The 18,175-nt window shown below is 50.3% G+C and overlaps 6 protein-coding genes across 6 annotated transcripts; 2 read left to right on the forward strand and 4 right to left on the reverse strand.

Annotated features, from left to right (window-relative positions):
* Positions 1-2,072: 2,072 nt before the first annotated feature.
* Positions 2,073-2,690, reverse strand: PODANS_1_16105 (uncharacterized protein; the record flags this gene model as incomplete). Its single annotated transcript, XM_001907015.1, has 1 exon — positions 2,073-2,690. One exon carries the CDS (start codon positions 2,688-2,690, stop codon positions 2,073-2,075), a length of 618 nt encoding a protein of 205 aa, XP_001907050.1.
* Positions 2,691-5,204: 2,514 nt separating this feature from the next.
* On the reverse strand, positions 5,205-5,982 carry PODANS_1_16110 (uncharacterized protein; the record flags this gene model as incomplete). Its single annotated transcript, XM_001907016.1, has 3 exons — positions 5,205-5,260; positions 5,347-5,541; positions 5,619-5,982. The coding sequence occupies 3 exons, from the start codon at positions 5,980-5,982 to the stop codon at positions 5,205-5,207; spliced, it is 615 nt and encodes a 204-aa protein (XP_001907051.1).
* A 579-nt stretch (positions 5,983-6,561) lies between these two features.
* Positions 6,562-7,894, reverse strand: PODANS_1_16120 (uncharacterized protein; the record flags this gene model as incomplete). The annotated part of the gene is made up of 3 exons (XM_001907017.1): positions 6,562-6,643; positions 6,703-7,804; positions 7,864-7,894. 3 exons carry the CDS (start codon positions 7,892-7,894, stop codon positions 6,562-6,564), a joined length of 1,215 nt encoding a protein of 404 aa, XP_001907052.1.
* A 3,018-nt stretch (positions 7,895-10,912) lies between these two features.
* PODANS_1_16130 (uncharacterized protein) lies at positions 10,913-12,173 on the forward strand (the record flags this gene model as incomplete). Its single annotated transcript, XM_001907018.1, has 3 exons — positions 10,913-11,006; positions 11,085-11,374; positions 11,439-12,173. The coding sequence occupies 3 exons, from the start codon at positions 10,913-10,915 to the stop codon at positions 12,171-12,173; spliced, it is 1,119 nt and encodes a 372-aa protein (XP_001907053.1).
* Positions 12,174-14,860: 2,687 nt separating this feature from the next.
* Positions 14,861-15,810, forward strand: PODANS_1_16135 (uncharacterized protein; the record flags this gene model as incomplete). Its single annotated transcript, XM_001907019.1, has 3 exons — positions 14,861-14,929; positions 15,055-15,633; positions 15,700-15,810. Coding segments are annotated over 3 exons (759 nt in total), but the record flags the coding sequence as incomplete, so codon positions are not given.
* Positions 15,811-16,042: 232 nt separating this feature from the next.
* PODANS_1_16140 (uncharacterized protein) lies at positions 16,043-18,170 on the reverse strand (the record flags this gene model as incomplete). The annotated part of the gene is made up of 6 exons (XM_001907020.1): positions 16,043-16,574; positions 16,657-17,323; positions 17,409-17,768; positions 17,828-17,851; positions 17,953-18,007; positions 18,048-18,170. 6 exons carry the CDS (start codon positions 18,168-18,170, stop codon positions 16,043-16,045), a joined length of 1,761 nt encoding a protein of 586 aa, XP_001907055.1.
* Positions 18,171-18,175: the final 5 nt, after the last annotated feature.

Genomic DNA, 18,175 nt, shown 5'->3' on the forward strand with positions numbered 1-18,175 from the left:
TATGCCTTGCAGTCTTCTCATGATGTCAGCAGCCATGCGGTCTCGTTGGATAGAATTGTGTGGATTACTCAAGAACGTCTTTTTTTATACTATCTAAACCATCCTATAAACTTGTTGCATCCGCTGGGTTCTGTGCTTGTGAGTTGCGACAGTATAATTTTGCAAGCATATTCCACTGTCAACCCCTCAAGACACGGAACCTTCAGTCACGACAATCGTCAAAGCCTTTCTTGTACGTCTGAACCGTCCCCCCGTCCAAAACAGCTTCATGAGCTTGGGCGACTTGTTCGCAACACCCTGGGACATCGCCGCCTCAGCGATAAGTTTCCTCGTCCCGGCCGCGTCAGGGAAACGTCTCCATGTCGGGTGCAAGATAATCTCCTCCTGGCCCTTCAGAAGCTGGTTAGGCAGCTGGATGAGCTCTATCTCTTGAGCTGTCCATATTGGCTCTGTGGCGTTGTCTTTTGGGAGTTCAGACTCGAGGATGGAGAGGAGGGACTGCCATATCGGTTGGTCTGTGGGCTTGCCGCTGACGTGGTTGTCATGTCTGAGATTTGGCTAGGATGTCACGGAGGAGGGTGGGGTGGTTGGATAGTTTGTCTGAAGCGTCCAAAGTGAGGAGGGGGCGAGGCAGGAGGTCGTTGGGGCGTTTGAGGAGGGTGGATGAGGGTGACGAGCGGAGGAGGGCGTCTTGAAGTTTCGTGCGGTAGGCTCGGGTGCTTTGTCTTGATCGGGGTTTCTTTTTGGCTGCTTTTTTGGAGGGCATTTTGGTGTTGCCAGAAGGAAGGGGAGGCCCAGCATGGCTGGTGGATACCGTTGATGATGCGGCACATGGTGGGTGGTTTTTGTTGGGGCTGAGATTGGTGAGGTGGCTTTGCGTTTGTCTACATGATGAACAGGAAAACCTGGCGCATCGGGGCTTCTTTATCCATCTTCTCGTCGACCTCATGCTGATGATGCTGTCGGGGGGTTCAGGGGTCGAAGTGGAGTGCCAAGATGCGGTTGCGTGGGCTGCCTTGGGCTGCCTGAAGTTGGAGGCCAGGGGTTCATGGGCACATCCAAAACACCCTGAAAAGAATAGAAATTTGACATGATATCAAAGCTTCGAGGAAGAATAGGAATACTTCTCGATTATGTGAAGACCACCCCCGACTGGTTTAAAAGGCTTATACATGCTTATTTGATACCTCCCAGTTAAGGCATCTTTTAAAGCTCCCCGTCTCCTGAGGAGGCTGACTCTCTTACAAGGCCTCTTTCCATCAGATATCACCAGGAATTCCAGACCTAGAGTTTGCTCAAACGCCGGAACACATCAGGAGAAACTGATTTAAACATTATGTCATTACTTAAAGATGATATCTCTAAGAGATCCAAACCAGCCTCTCAGTGAGGTGAAAACCAAATGAGAACTGTCAAATACCATTGCCTGCTCGTCTTTCAGAGCCGCTGAGTGCTTCTTTCACCACCCACTGACGATTTCAGCCTTCCCCATCTCAGTCTAATCTTGCTCCGGCATACGAGTCAAGTGATAGCTTAAGGAGAAAGAATGGTTCGATGGGCGTGCAGTTCTTCGAAAGAGTCAGTTGCTATCGGATGTACTTGATGGAAGGTCGGAAGTTCCGACAAAAACCACAAGGACAGCAGCAAATCTAGAAACATCAAGGCATCAGTATCGTCGGTCAGTATGAAGCCAGTGATACGGGCAACCATATGAAGGTTAGGTAGACTTGCGCAGCAGTAGCAGCAAAAACATCTTTGATGGGTGCTGAGGTGAAAAGGCTTAGCGAGAAGGAGAAGAGTGCAGTGAGTCCTGAAATAGCACCCATGCGTCCCTGCATGGTTTGAATATGATACAGGACATGGATATCGAGGATAGGCAAGAGAGATGCCGCAATAGTGCAGAGGATCCTGAGTACTCGGTAGATTGCCTCATTGGCGTATATTATCGTGTTCGGCAGCAACTCTAGCGTATCCGCTTTCTAAACCGAAAATACATGTTAGCTTTGGTCTGTATTGGACACAAAAGACAATAAGGGGCTTACATGGACACGCCTTCCTATGACTCGGTTATACTAATGAACCAGCCCTATGGTAAATGAGTTGGTAAAGGCTTGCTCTTCTGATGGCACTTCGAGCGATGTCAAATCTTCTCGGAACGTGGGATTCTCCCAGATATTTCGGTCGGGACCGAGCAAGTATATGTTGTGCCTATCTGGTCGCTCCATCCAACTTTGAAGTGCTTTGACCTGGCGGGGAATCGCAGGTCGAAGATCAAGTACCTGGCGATGACGGATGAGAGCTTCGTGGTATTCCTTCAATCCCGGTCGAATCTTCAAGATAGTGTCCCATTGAGCACTAACATTTCCGTTGGCGGCATCATCGGCACCAGAGCGTTGAAGAGTATCCCAATCCAAAGCATAGGTTTTACGGTCTTCATGATCCGACTGTTTGTCTTTTGCTTGATACCGACTGAGTCTTTCTTCCAACCCTTGGAGCTCAGCTTGTTGATAAAGAAGATCTTCAGCAGACAGCGCCCGGAAACGTCTTAGAATAGCCATCTCGGGGAGGTGTCCCATGGCCATGCCTAGCCTGTCATAGCCCTCAGTTCGAGATGGCTCTCCTGTTTTCTCATTGTTGCCGGTTTCGAGTTGAGCTGGAGTTTGTGCTGGTGCTGGATTTGGATCGTTCATGGTTGAAAGTGTAAGTTGCTTTCGAGAGCATTTCGCCTCAACAAATTCGTCGTTTTGCTCAGGACATAAATATGTATCGCTTCAATTACCTTACTCAACGTGAAGCGGCTTGATGTGAGATGGACATCATCATATTTACTTGCAGCAGGTGGTGTGCAATGCTTTCATCTGCAACATGCTTTCCTTCGGCCGGTCGGAATTTCGGTCAATCATCATCTCTCTTCTTCGCCGGTTGAGGTTTGGGTCAATGGAAACCAGCATGGGCTTGTTCCAACTAATAAGCCACCACCTTCCTACCTACCTGATAGGTTTCCAGACAACATGCCAAGCTTGGAAAACAGGGCTCACCGTCCTTCATTCCCCGACGTTTGCACTTTGCAGAGATATGACGACGTGAATGGTGTACTGCCCTTTCCCTTGCCCTAAGGTATTGTGCAGTCTGCTTGTAAGAAGCACATGCAACTTCTGACTAAAGTAGGTAGGCTCTTAACAAAAAGGTACACTGTAGCCCGGTTCAGTTAAGACTAAGGTATCTAGTTGAGGGTTGACAACGCTCGAAGCATGAGTGGTTGCATTTACATGGTCTAGTCTGGATATGATAACTATTTCTTTTAGTCAAGGGGCAAACAGAAGATTTATTATCGTCGCCATGCTTCTGCTAGTAGGTACATCTAGCTGGATCTGAATGATGGGGGCGGGGTGCGTTGAAAGTTGCACTTTCCATCTTCATGACGGGACCGCGACATCCAGTTTGACACCAGGAGCCTGATCCCCGGGCCAGCACACACATGTCTCCTACCCCACATGAGAAAGCAGAGAGACCAGGCTGCCGATGAACTGCCTAATAAAAGTGTGTCTCCTTCACTCTGTTTCTTCTGTTACCCCGCCGTTACTCAGGCTTCTTGACGTTCAACCTTTACCGACACTTCACGTCCATTCCAGTCCGAAAGGATCACCGGTCACTAGCTCAAACCAAGTGAAAAGGGAACAATGTCGTCTCCAAACTCTGACAAACCGTCCAACAACCCATATTACGGGGACCCATGGAACCCTCCTCCACCCACAGGCGACCCGTGGAGTTCTCCTCAAACCACAGGCAAGCCAAGGAGTCCCTCAGCACCCACCAGCGATTCGTGTGCATCAAGGCCTACAGATTTGTCTTCGGGCGCCAACGAGGACACTTATTTTCAAGGAGGTCCTGTGCCTATGGGATACGCAGACAACGTGGATTACTATCGTGCCAGCTCCGCAGCAGATTACCCCCCTCAAATTGGATATCCCCTTTATGGCCAATACATCTCTGGTGATCAGTATTTCGTTTCGAATGAAAATTTTGGCTAGGACGAACCAACCGTTAGAGATAGGTATTCATCCCAGGAGGATATATCCGCCAAAATGGAGCACCCTCCCAGCCCAACGGGAGTTATGAAGACGAGTCTGCGCCTGATTCGATGCCGTCAAACACCAGCTCGAGCCTTGCACCGGAAGACAACGAAGAGGATAAGCCAGACGATCCCTATGAAGCCCACCTCAATTTGGACTTTTCAAAACTCAAATTGAAAGATATTGATCAACACTACGGCTACGGACAGCATGATGATTTGGAATCGGGCACTTTTGTGGAAGAGGAGCAAAACGGCACAGTCGTCCTTCTAAGCGATCAGGGCTCTTACCCAGGCGAAGAGGGGAATTCTTCGTTCCCGAACGACAAGTACATCTTGTTGAACACCGAAGAGTCAACTCATCAATCTGGGGGCTCGAAAAAGCATTCTGCTCCACAAACCAACAAGACACTCAAAGAAGCAAAGAGCCATAGTCACAAATCCAGCCGAAGGTATTGCTCTTCTTTCCCCAGAGACGTAAGCAAACAATTGCCTCTTAAATTTAGGCACAAACTTCAGACTGACAGGCGCGTTTGGAATATAGGAGTACGATGTAACGATCTACCTCTCGAACTTTGCGGGTGTGTCGGCAATACTGGTGAGAGCCCGGTACGATAACACCAACATCCTCGGGCCAATTATCAGCAGCAAACTGGCTTAGGAACTCGGTTTTGACAAAAGAATGCCTCTTGAGACAAGGGTCTGTGAAGCTTATATGATTCCAGGCCAGGCGGACTTGTCTTTCGCAGTGGGAACGGTTAATCTAGCCGTGCAATTTGACAGCTCGACAGCAGGCGGCCCAACTGTGCTCACATTCAACATGCTTGATACTATATTTCAAGACTATGACGTCCTACTTCCCGTCTACGTGTTACCGGGCTATGAGGATGATTACGATCCAACCGCGGTACCAGCTGTCAATGCACCACAGGGCCCGAAGAAGCCGAAGGACCGAGGTATGTATCTCGCATTCAATGGACCAATGAAACTATCTTGTACATCGCTAATGTGTCACTAAACTTAGAAACCGAAGAGAAAATGAAGGAACAAAAACGGCGTCAAGAGGAAGAAGCAGCAAGACGGGAACAAGAGAGGCAAGAACGCAAAGCATGGGTTGCGCGGAGATGGCTGCTCAAGTCTGCTTCATCTCGAAGCAGGTGGTGGATGCAATCTGCCAGCATATACCGGCTGGACCCAAGTCAGCAAGTTGTACTTTAAGGGTTCGTGCAATCTTTGTAACTTGGAAGTAATAAAGAGGATATGTTAGCACATACCTTGGGTGGGGCCGTTGATAGTTCCATGCCACGTCTGGCATCTGTCACCATTGTACGGGCCGCGTCTCAGCTGGACATTTTCGTTGGCCCGAAGCGTGCGGTATGAGAAACCGAAGCTGTACCAGAAAGAATTCTCGGAGGGAAGCACGCGGACGTTGTATGCTGGGTTTGTGAAGTGCCAGGCGCTGCCGGTGCCTGGAGGTAGAAGAACGAGATGAAATGTTAGCCTTCTGTATAACCGAGAAATTGGACTGTTGTCAGTGAGCACCTACACCAATCCCCCGAATATGCGTTCACCGTGATGCTTGTGGTTTGGCGCTTTTCAACGGCAGCGGACGGCAGCAGCCCCCTAGACTCAAGCAGGTCCTCATATGAACCGAGGTCTTGCTGGGCACGAATCCAGGCCCAGCCGAGGGTTCCTGGCGTAGCGGTGTAGAAACCGTTACCTTTTGTAGCATCGTCAGGGACTGGACCCCAAACATCAACACCCAAGGCGGTGGCGTTGACGATTGACTCGGGAATGAGCTTGGCTGGAATAGCAACGGGATTCTCCCTGGGAGTAATCTCATTCGGGGCAGCAAAGACCGCCACCGAGAGGAAGGCGATGACCTCGGAAACTATGATAGAGAAGCGCATCTTGGTGATACTGACTGTGAAAGCAACTGCTTGAAGAGGGTTTACTGCGGTGATGGTAGTGATGGTGATGGTGAGAGAATATTAGTTCTTCTGGCGACAACCAGCCTCTTATACCCAAATTCCGTGGCTGCTCAGGCTAATGTGCCATAGCGTTAGCCAACAATGAGCTCTAACCATTGAAGTCTTTTTGGTGACTTTGATGGACAGTTGCCCTGGTGTCGGTCCCATACCCAAGGTATCTCCAGCAGGTAGGTAAGCCTGCGCCCCATGTACAATATATTTTACCATTGCAGATGCTGTTGGGCTTACTGAGATGATTCTGCATGGCCCATCTATTCAATGAACCTTCATCTCTTTTCTTGGTCTATTCTGCACTAGAGATAGGGCTGAGGTTGAATCAGATGCAGGTAGTAGATGGTTCAATATCAATTGACCTTCTTATGACTGACCGTAATGGATTGTACTACTCTAGATGGTCTGATAGCATAGATTGCCATGGAGATTATCCGGGTGAAATAGAGGGCCCACATAAGGTGTGCCTGACCACCCGTCTTGGTAAGCACCTCGCGTACCGGACTCTCATTTATGACTCTTTGGCAGCACCTTCGCAGCTTCAAGCTCACCGAACACATCCGAGAATGCCTTCCATGTATCTTGATATCTACAAGCCGGAGTGTGTTAGCTTAAATCCACAATCACCTCAAAAGCACAAGAACTTACCCAGTCCACCCAAACTCCCTCGCCTTACTCATACCAATCACCAGATCGAAATCCCTCCCCAGCTCAAAATCCACAAACGCCCACGTCCCCTTCTCTAACCCATCCTTCTGCAACCCTTCCCTCTCCACCAACCTCTCCCACGCCTTTTCGACATCCTCCTGCTCCGCCCACTTGACCAAACTCACCCTCTGACTCAGCATGTTCCTCTTCACCCTCCCCTCCAACCCCAACTCCTTCTCCCAAGCCTTAATAGGCGGCACCTCATTCATCTCAACTTTCCCTGCCAGTTCCCCAACCTCTTGTTGAAACTGCCCCTGATCAACCTCCATCCCAAATCTCCTCGCCAGCCTGGGCCACATATCCTCCCAAGTCTGCACATCCCCATTCACCAGATTAAACGCCTCATTCCTCGTCTTGTCCTCGCACACAACCCACTCGCAGAATTCCGCGTGGAGCTTGGAGCTAGTGTAGCAGTCAAAACCCGAGTAAAACCCCTCATTCCCAGGAAAAGCCAGTTTCCTCCCTTGCTCCTTGCAAACAGCAGCGTAAATCCCCAGTCCGGAAGCCAGGTTCATAAAGTTCCCGTTCGCAAAACCGATCACATCATTAGGGTAAGTGACGTTCCATCCAATATGGGGGTTAGCCTTGCAGAAATCATGGAGGATATCTTGCTGTCTGTAGTAAAAGTTGGGCGGGTAGATGTTCTGGTCCGTAAGCCAGGGGTCAGATTCCATCATCGGGTTCTTGGCGCGGCCGAGGTGGACGCCGTACTGCTTGCATCCCGTGACGAGGAGGATCCGCTTGATGGATTTGGCGGCACCGGTGAGGGTGAGCGCGCGGAGGAAGTTGGCGAGCATGTCGCCGTTGACTTTCCAGTTTTCTTCCTCGCTGTCCTTTTGCATGTAGGCTGCGAAGAAGACGTATTCGCCTGAGACGGAGGCAAGGTCTTTGGCCATGTCTTCGGCTGAGTGGAGGAGGTCGATGTGGTTGTGGACTACGTTGGAGGGGTAGTCGTCTTTTTTGGAGCGGGAGAGGGCGTGGATCGTTTTCCATTTTGTAGGGTTGGAGGCGAGGCGGTAGACGATTTCTCGGCCGAGAATGCCTTGGGGGTGTGTTAGTGAGAGGGATTGGAGAGATGGGGATGATAAGGGGGTTACATACCGGTTGCGCCGCACACGATTGCTGAGGACATCTTGGCTGGATATATTTTTGAATTTTGACCCGACAGGAAAGAAATCAGCAATGATTTAACGTGATGGTAGTTTTGAGGTGAAAATTAGGGTGGTCTGGCTTGGTTTGAGAATTGTGAGATGTGCTTTTGTTACTTGTGAGGTTGATATGGTTTGCGAAAATAGATGACGTCAAACTGACAGGTCCCAAGATCTTCACCACAATGCGACCCCATTTATGTCCATGAGATCACCACAAAGAGCTGCCGAATGACAAGCAAACTCTCCTACATTACCAGTTATTCATCGATGTATATGTCCGCCAAGCAATGGTGGCCCTTGTGGTTGCTGCCAAGACAGAAGACGGCCGTTGTTGTTTTGCTATCCCTGTCGGGGACTCAGGGGCACGGAGCAGCCTTTCTCTAGCTCCATCCAAGGCATCTATATTTGGTATGAGCTTAATTTGACCACCACTACAGGCAACAACAACGACAATTCTCCCACACACGCGAAGACATCTTGGAGTGTGGTCCGGAGACGGCGTCGGGGTATACGAAAGCGGCACGGGCTCGTGGTACCAAGATTTCGGCCAGGCGCCAAAAACTTCTCAACAAATGCGGCGAACAAAACAGGAAGCTGGTCGCGGGCAGTCGAGAGTAGGTTCTGATGTGAGGTGGTGGTTCCTGGCGGCGTGTAGCCCCTCACGCATGGGATCCAATCGATTCCATCGATCGAGACATGGTGAGGCGGAGAAAGGGCTTGTTCGGCGACCATGTGGGGGTACTCGGGACTGCGGACGTTACAAAGGAGGGTACTACTGCTCAGAACAGAGGTCTACGACATGTCAGTTTTCGTTTCTCGTGTCTTCCGCACATATCATGGCTCGGCAGTCGGTACAGAGATTGAACGCGTTGTTGATATCGTGACGGACCAGTTGCGATGTAACTCAGGTACCGCAGTCGAATGACTTGTGTCATGATGCCCATGCAAGGAGCTAATTGTTCGTTCCACCGCATGGAGCTGCAAGTGCAACGTTTGATACCCGGTGAAGATCTAGAACCTTTTCAAAATGGGGGTCCAGACTTTTGTCTTCAATGGAAGACGAGAAAGATCCAGCATCATACCACCTTGCCGAATGACGGTGATACATTACTCTTCTGTTCACCGATCATATGATATCACAGGTAAGTTCAACCATCATAGCCTCAATGCCGTTACGATTGACGCTATGGCATGTCTAGGTTTCAAGGTTCAAGTAATCGCCGAAGGTGCCGCAAGGTCGGCGACGTTGTCAAGGAGGCGAGATCTGAGCAATAGCTGGTCGGCTCTTAATTTTACTTGCAATGCGGAACTATGGGGCAAGAGTTAGCAAATACCCCAAACTGATGAAGGATGTTGTCATCGGGCCGAACCTGACTCCTTAGAGAGCTTCTCCAGCGTCGGATCGAGGATGTCACGTTGAGGGTCCTGGAACAATGTCAGGGATTGCGACGATATGGGGTAGATGCTGTAGCATGGGGAGGCTGTGCACCTCGATGAAGAATGGCGGTCACTCAGACGAGCAAATAAGGCTGCAGCAACTTTTGCATGGGGCTTGGTGCATGCCGCGTCTTCCAATTCGTTGCTTCCGTCTGTTTACACATTATCCGGGTGGACATTGGGGTGAACCGGTTTTTGCACTTGTTCCAAAGCCATGCTGAGGCGCAATCCAGACCTTTGCTGTTTCTGGGTGTTCCACGGCAGAAGCCACTATCTCCAAGTCTTGGCTTTTGCGGACTGCGCTCCGTCCTGGCGCAGTCCAGTCAATGTGCGACGGGCAAGCAGCACCCATGCCGTGGGCACCGGCAAAGCGCCCGTTGTGTCTCGTGCTGCATCACCGATAACTGATAGGTCGAAAATAAGTGGACAGAGACCGCCGGAGAAGGGCTTATTTGGGCCAGCTCCCGTCCACGGCAGTGCGACAGTGCAAGTCCCCGATCACCGCCCGCTTCGTCCAACTCCTGCCCGAGGAGGAGTGTCGATTGTGAGAAGACTGTGCATTATCTTTCGACATTCTTTCCCAAAGCTGTGGTCAGTGGCTTTGGTGGCTTCAATGGTTTCAATCGCTTCAACCGCTTCAACCGCTCAAACGTACAGTGCTACTAGATACCTTACCAGATATGGTTGGATGGCGCCGGCATCGCCGCCAGGTGGAGAGCTGGTTGCTCCTCAGTCCCCTCTCTGGGGCTGCAGCAAGTGCAGGGGACGTACAGCACTAGCTCCCAAGGTCTCGGGAAATGAAGCATCTCATCCAACAGAACCGAATGGCCGTTGAAAGCCGGGGGAATCTGGAGAGCCACCGACTGCCGCTTCCATGACAATACCCCACCATGAACCGCAACACTTCCCCTCAGTCGGCCGCTTTCACGACCGAGATATCCTTCAGCCGTCACATCGTGGGCAAGAGCGATAAGCTTCCTGCCTGATCGGGTTGCACTTTGTGAGCTGAAAGTCGACCGAGACCAGCGATAGGCCAATCAGGCTCAGAAAAGAGGCCGAGAGGGAGCTCGAAGCCAATCACAGCCGTCAAATTCTGCTGCCGGCAGGTCCAGCTCCACGGGTATGGCACGCAACCCCCTTCAACTTGACCGCCACGTTGCTTGTCTTTTGACAATGAGTCTGTGCAGGGACCCATCCGTAGGGCTGATGTCCTTTCTGGTTGAGGGTACGTATCACACGGGAACTGGCGAGAGCACTGCAAGTCATGCTCGTGTTTCATCACCAGACAGTTTCTACTTCCACTGCTGCCATGCATCACGGCTTGATTGCCCGGAGGATGCCGCAGCATTTCCCTCAGGTGTCACTCAGATCGTGGCGAAGGCCAAGAGAAATCCCTCTCTACTCGATGCTCCCCGAGGCTCAGCATGAGTTCACTTGTTCATAAGTAGAGGCGATACCTGCCCGATCAGGCTTCAATTTTGACGCCATATTCACTCATGACAATCCGCTTACACATCAATGTTTTATTTGACTCTTAAATACAGCTCATAATACTACCCACAATGTCTCCCACCTCATCAGCTGCTTCGAAGCAAAAGACTCGACAGGTGTGGACTCCAGAGGAGGACCATGTCCTTTCAGAAGCTGTCAGGGCTGGTAAGTCAAGTCTATCATTGCCCATCACCCCGCCTTTGTCCTACCAGATGTAGCTAACAGGCCTCCTCCCCACCGCAGAAACCCCAGCACACGGCCCTATCAGTTGGCACAAGGTCGCCTCCCATTTACCGGGTAGGAACAATAAGGATTGTCGCAAGAGATGGCACTATAGCATTATCAACACCATCCGGAAAGGCACGTGGACAAAAGACGAAGACCAGAAGCTCAAGGCCGCAGTGGAAGTGTATGGAGCACGCTGGAGCAAGATTGCAGAGGCAGTAGGCACTCGCAACGGGGATCAATGCTGGAAGCGGTGGTACGACTGTCTTGATCCCAGCATTGACAAAAGCCCGTGGACATCAGACGAGGTATGTCACGCCACGAGATGAGACACTTACCATCAAGATTGTCTAACACAGTTTAATTTAACAGGACGCGAGACTCCTCCACCAAGTAAGCAAAAGCGGTCGAAACTGGAGCGAAATCGTACACAAGCACTTCCCCAACCGCACCTCCCTGTCCGCCAAGAACCGATACAGCATCCTCCAGCGCAAGCAAGAAAACGCGTCCAAGTCTTCCTCCAAGAAGTCCGCTATCACATACTCCACAGCTTCAAGCCCAAGCCCAGGGCCCAGTCTCAACTACCTCAGCCCCGCTTCCATCGCATCCAGCAGCACCAGCACCCCAGAGCCAGAGTCGTACCCAGAATGGTTCGTCAACAGCGGCAACAGCCAGCCCTCCAATATGGACTTTGGCTCACTAGACCAGGGATACTCCCAGCCTGGTGGGTGGTACCAAGGAGGGGCGATGAGCACATCCCACTCGCCAAGTCCTCAGCTGGGTGGTGCTGGGCTGGAATGGACCACCACTGGCTCGAGTGACACGACTTGGAGCTCACCTGATATGAGCATCATGCAGAGCTACTCTCCTGCTCCTCCAACCCTGCTGCCGCAACAGTCGTTGGGTTTCCCGGAGCTGGATTATTCCCAGACTCGGCAACCACCTCAACAGCAGATGTATGAGCAGTTGTCTGCTGTTGATGGAAGTTTATCGGGGTACAACATGCTGGGAATTTACCAGACTGATGCGCTGGTGTATGAGCAGAGTGAGCAACCGGTGATGGGCTTTACTCAGCCGATTGGATATGGGGGTGGACAATGCTGGTGACGGGCGTGGAATGTCTCGATAATGGAAAAATATTCATTTTGTCCCTCTTGTAGCGACAGAGAAAAGCACAGGGTTGGTTGCATGGGTCTGGAGTTTTTGCATGCCTGGGTTGGGCTTTTGGTTTTCTATTTATCTTACTTTTAATACTATCTGTCGGAGAAACTCCATTGAATAGAGAAAAATGACAGTTCATAGGTATCCAAGATGAGATGGGTTTGTGATGTCGTGTCAACGAGTGAATTCATCGATGCCGAAGAATGACGGGGGAATGTGGAACATGCCCCCAAGGAACCATGGTGAGGCGTGGGCGCTGAGACTTAATAGCAGAGTCGGTCTTTTTTCTTTGAGAGGTGTCTGGTTAGCGTTGAGGTCCATGACACGGAAGTTCCCTCCGAGAGATTGAGGTAATAAAAAGAATGTTTGGTTTGCGAGCCTTGTTGTCCTGCTGGACAATCTTCAGCTGGAACAAGAAAAATCTAATAGTATTGTTACTGAGCCACTAGCGTGCATGACTGCGTAGATGGTCTGGGGTTAATTGGAAGGGAAATAGGGACTTTTAGATACTTGCTGTTAGTAGTTGGAGTTGGTGCTGCTAAACAGCTCTCGGATAAGGAGAATAGAGGGAGTGGGTTGGGCAAAAAAAGGAAAGTCGAAAACGTCAAAAGAACAAAAGAAATTCTCATCCATCTGAAGGATCCTCCCTGGAATTACCCAGGGACCCCTTCAACCCCCAGATGGTACAATAATCCCACATGATAGCAATACTGAGCTTCCCCAGTCCTCAGCTCCTCCGAGGAGGAGGGTACGACTACAAACCAGCAGAACTAGCTAAGCGCCAGGTACACTAGAAAACTGGTTGGAACAGCATTGAATCGAACCCATAACTTCTGCACTGCTGGGAGTCGACCCAGCAGACAGAAGGGATGAGAGAATGAACCTTTGGGAGCGGGAGCCTGACCAATTGGCTAAACCCTCTGGTTGTTTTGATGACATTGAGACTGCGGAAACTGATATAAATACCGGGGGCACGTCAACAAGGAAGGAGCAAGTGGTTGGCGGCTTACTTGAAGGGAAGGAGCGACCACATAGCGCGTGATGTTATCGACCGTCGGCTGTCCACTGTATTTTCATTGTCCTTGCTGTCTGGCACGGCTCGCGCTAAATATCAAGATTTCCATGTGATTTGTTTGGCGTGTTTATCATCATGACTGTGCTGCAGGCTACAATCATGGACTTGTTAAGATTGCGTTTTGTTGAAATTGTTTGGTGATGATTGAAATCTAAAATCCTGCCTCTCTTGGGCTATCTTCATTTAGGGTGTTCGACCAAAACTTTCTCTCGTCCCTTAACCGACACAGCCTTCGTATCTCGGTCTGTTACTCGAAACAGAATTTACTTGCACATGACTGCCTATTTTATGATCTTGATGTACCCAAATGACAGCCTTCGGCAAGCAATGTAAATAGTATATATCTTCGCGCAAATCGATTCTTTGGACTTCCTGTAGCAGAAGACAATGTTAAATTAAGATTGACCGTGCCGACAGGTGAAACACTGGGAGACGATGTGGATAGATGGGAGCTCGAAGGGATACAGGAGATGTAGATGGAAGTACAGCTGATTGATGGAGTATCAAGGCGAACTCTTTGACCTACACATATGATGCCAGCACTCCAGAAGAAGCCTCTCGTCACCTGTGATATGAATCTCAAAACACTTGGGCGGTCACGAAGCACACGTCAGGGGAGGTGGCAGAATGGAGAGAGGCCGTGTTTTTCTGAAGTCTAGTTGCTCCCTTGATGTTCTGCCTGTGGGAGCACTGGAGGAAGGAACAGAGCCCTCCCGTTGGCCAATGACGACAATCCGGAGAAGTAAGTCCACGATGAGGGGCAGGATAGTAAAAAAAAAATTTAAGTTGTCGTGAACTTTCACCCTTTCTTTCTATCTCATCCAAGCAGCCACTCACGACTTTGCTTGCGCGCCCGCTTTCGATTTTTCTTTTCAAAAACTTCGCGTTTGCTTGCGCTCTCTCTCGTCGTGCTCGGTTGTTTTTTTTTTTTTTTTTTTTTTTTTTTTTTTTTTTTTTTTTTTTTTTTTTTTCAAAAAATCATGGCGAAATCTTCCGTTGCCGCTCGCCGTCGCCGCGCCGAAAGGCGCGAGCAAGCCAGTCGTTCCGCCGGCCCCTCAGCCGCTCGCGCGGCTGCTCACAAACGTCTCGCCGAGCTTCTCCCCAGAAATGGGATGGTTTACTGTTAGTATTTTGTTGCCTTCCATTAGTTTTCTCAGTTATCAATTCGACTTTTACCCATGTCAAAGGCTGTATCGTGAAGATCCTGATCTGGCGGATCCTTTTTTTCGATCTATCACGTCATTCAACCACCTTAGCAACCACAGAGGGTCTGTCAGCAATGACATCTCGCTCTCTTGACCTCTTTCTCCTGCCGGAAATTCGCCAATCTCAGGACCGCTATATCCAAGCCACTCAAGGATTACGGATTTGTCAACCACAGGTCATATGCTAGACACCTGGCAAAGACAGGAGTCAGTCATGTGATCTCAATTTGACTTAAACGACCAGTCCAACTGCAAAAACCAACTTCAAAAATTCATCCCCCTTTCACCAAACTATCTATGGCGGCGTTGACAGCGTTCACTGGTCCAATGGCTAACATGTGGTGGTTACAGCCAACAAAACTGTGTTGTTGAACCGCGCTGCTGCCGATAGCAAAGTGATCCGAGCGATCAAGAACAGCTGCGTATGTCTTTTCATTGTTTGAAAATCCAAAAAACGAAAGAAGAAAACGAAAGAAAATAAGAAAACAAGGAAATCACAACATCATCAACAAGGAATGTTTTGGCTGAACAAAACTTTGCGTTACAGGCTTCCAACCTCGAAGTCTCCGTGGTCAAGCTTAGCTTGACCAGATCCATCATGGACAAGGCCCTGGCCTCAATTTTTGCTGCGGCGACAGAAGTGACTCGGGAGATGATGGAGTCGGGTGAAATAAACGGAAACGTCGAAACAATGACGTTTTTGAACAAGTTGAAGTTGCGCGTCGGAACGGTCCCGGTGGTTTTGGCTGGTGGCGGAACGAGCATGGGCGTGGGCACGTGGGCGAGACTGATGCCGTCGGAGCTGTTCTGCAAGATCTTCATGGTCTTGCGGGCTGCTCGGCGGTGCTGGTTCGAGGCGCCAGAGGAGCCGTTCGCCGTGGAGGAGCATTGCGCCCTCGCGCACAACATTGACCGCTTCTTTGAAGTGGACATGTTGAACTGGGGGGACTTTGCGATGGTCCAGTTTGTGGTGCGGGGTGGGCTGGGTGATTTCGGTGTGGGTATGGGAGGGGAGGATGACGACGAGGTCTTCGATATCTTTGCGGGAGATGAGGAGGGAGAGGGGGATGAGGTGGTGGATGAGGTGGGCGAGGAGGATGGTGGTGATGAGATGGAGATCGACGATGTAAGTTCCCTGGAGTTTGATCCCTGGATTTTGACGTGATCAATTATACTAACTGAGAGCTACCAGTCAACTTCCAAGCTGTTGAACTCTGGTCAGTTGGAGGAGGCGTTCGCTCGCCTTCGGGTGGATATCGGCCAGGCCGAGTTGCAGCTGACCCTTGCCAGGCTGCATTTCTGATTGCCTCTGCAGGTGCGGTGTGAGATTGGCTGAGGGCGGATGGAATGGGGACGGCCGTGTAGGATAAAGAACGGGATTGGTGAAACGTGAGGAAAGTGTAGGATAATTGAATGGATTCATGGCGTCTTCAGCCGGACGAAGCGGTATACCAAACGTTGATGAAGGCATCCTTGCGAGATGTCAATGACTGGACGACGTGATAGCCCAAAGCTTGTAACATGACATCTGTGGACTAATTACACGGTTGTCTGGCGATGAGACCCTCCCAGGGCCTCAGATGTACCAGATCGGTGCCACCACTCTGCACCTTGTCCAAACCATCGGCATAATTTCCCGCCACCCATTGGAGTCCCCATTTGGGACTTTCCCAGGTAGCCGAGTGCCCAGTGAAGTTGAGAACAACCACCCATTTCTCCCCAGAGTCAGCCACCCTAACGTACGAAAAGACGTCTGGATTTGTCTCGTCGATAAGTTCAAATCCGCCATGGACCAGAGCACCAGCATTCTCTTTCCGAAGCGTCACCAACCTCTGCCAGAAGTGGTACACGGACGAGGTAGCTTCCGGTTTTGTTTGTGCTGCTGCATTGACAACTGGATAATCGTCATTCACCCGCATCCAAGGGGTAACCTCTTCTGGACAAAAGCCACCGTTTGGACTGCTATCCCATTGCATGGGGGTGCGACCGTTGTCCCGGGCTTTGGCTCGAAGAGCTCTCCGGGCTTTTTGAAGCTTTTCTTGGTCATTAGGATACATCTCATTTACCCTGAGGGAAGGTTAACGTTAGCAAGGCCTCTGAGAAAATTTGAGGGGCTTGGATGAGAAACTTTTTCCAATAATTGACCGACTCAATATCCTTGTACTCCTCTGGTTCCCACTCAAACGGGACATTTCTCATGCCCAGCTCCTCTCCCTGATAGACAAAAAGAGTTCCGCTTAGGGTGGTCTCCATCATTGCAAGCAACTTTGACCCGTACTCTCTGTACTCATCGCTATCATCACAATAGTGCGATACAGACCGAGGCTGATCGTGATTCTCGCAGTAAAGCGAGTTCCAGCCACCGCCATCGATCATGATTCTTTGCCAGCGAGAGATAATCTGGCGCAAGTCGGAAACATCCCAATTGCCCACGGACATTCGAGCATCACCAGGGACATCTCCTCGCTCCGAATCGATATCGACCAGCTCAAAGTGGAAGACCATGTTCAGAAACCCGTCTTTCTGATGCACGATCTTGAGGAATTCTTTGTCATCATAGATGAAGGGCATTTCGCCCACTGTCATCTGATCGTACTTGTCAAGAGCCTCGCGCCGCATTTCCCCAAGAAACTCGTGTAACCTTGGCCCATTGGCGAAGTGTTGGGTAGCCGGCTGGTACGGCTGACCAGGTATGACAACCTCGGCATCAGGAAAGCTTTGGTCCTTGGAGATGAGGTTGATCACGTCCATCCGAAAGCCGGCGACGCCCCGGTCTAGCCAGAAGCGCAAAATATCGTACACTGCAGCCCGGACGTCTGGGTTCTCCCAGTTGAGATCGGGTTGCTGGGGCGTGAATGCGGCGAAGTAATACTCCTGGGTCGTCTCATCGAAAATCCATGCCGAATGCGCCTCTCCCAGAATTTGATTCCTTCAACACTGTGTCAACTAAAATACAGCGAATCAAAGAGAAGGGGAGCACATACCAGTTGTTGGGCGGCCCTGGCTTTCCTTCAACGTCATACTTGGGCTTCCTCCAGATATACCAGTCACGCTTTGGATTTGACTTGGACAAGCGAGATTCCAAAAACCACGGATGCTGATCAGAGGTGTGATTAACAACCAAATCCATCACCAATTTCATCCCACGACGGCCCAACTCCTGAATCAGTCGGTCAACATCTTCCAATGTGCCATACGGGGGATAAATCTTCTTGTAATCGGCGATATCATATCCATTGTCCACTTGAGGGCTGTCATAGACTGCAATTATTTCCCAAATTAGCATTGTGATTTGTTGGGCCGAAATAGACGGTGCTCACTTGGAGAAAGCCAGACAACGTCGACTGTGCCACATGTCAGCAAAATATGGTGAGAGAGAGCGGCAAAGGTGCAGAGCGTTCCATGCCTCCAAGATCTTTTAAGTAATCAAGCTTTTCGGTAACACCATTGACATCACCCCTGCCATCGTTGTTGGTGTCATTGAAAGAAGCTGGATAGATCTGAAGGATGATGGTGTCAGTTCATTGTCAGTCATATTCAGCTAGAAGGCCGTACTTGGTACACCACGGCCTCTTTCCACCACTGACGGTCAGTGTGGGATTTGCCGACGGACATCTTTGAGGCGCCCAAAAGACCGATTCCGACCCGAGAGTGTTTCAACATCAAGA

Source organism: Podospora anserina, chromosome 1 (assembly GCF_000226545.1).
Source record: "Podospora anserina S mat+ genomic DNA chromosome 1, supercontig 4".
Lineage (NCBI taxonomy): Eukaryota > Fungi > Ascomycota > Sordariomycetes > Sordariales > Podosporaceae > Podospora > Podospora anserina.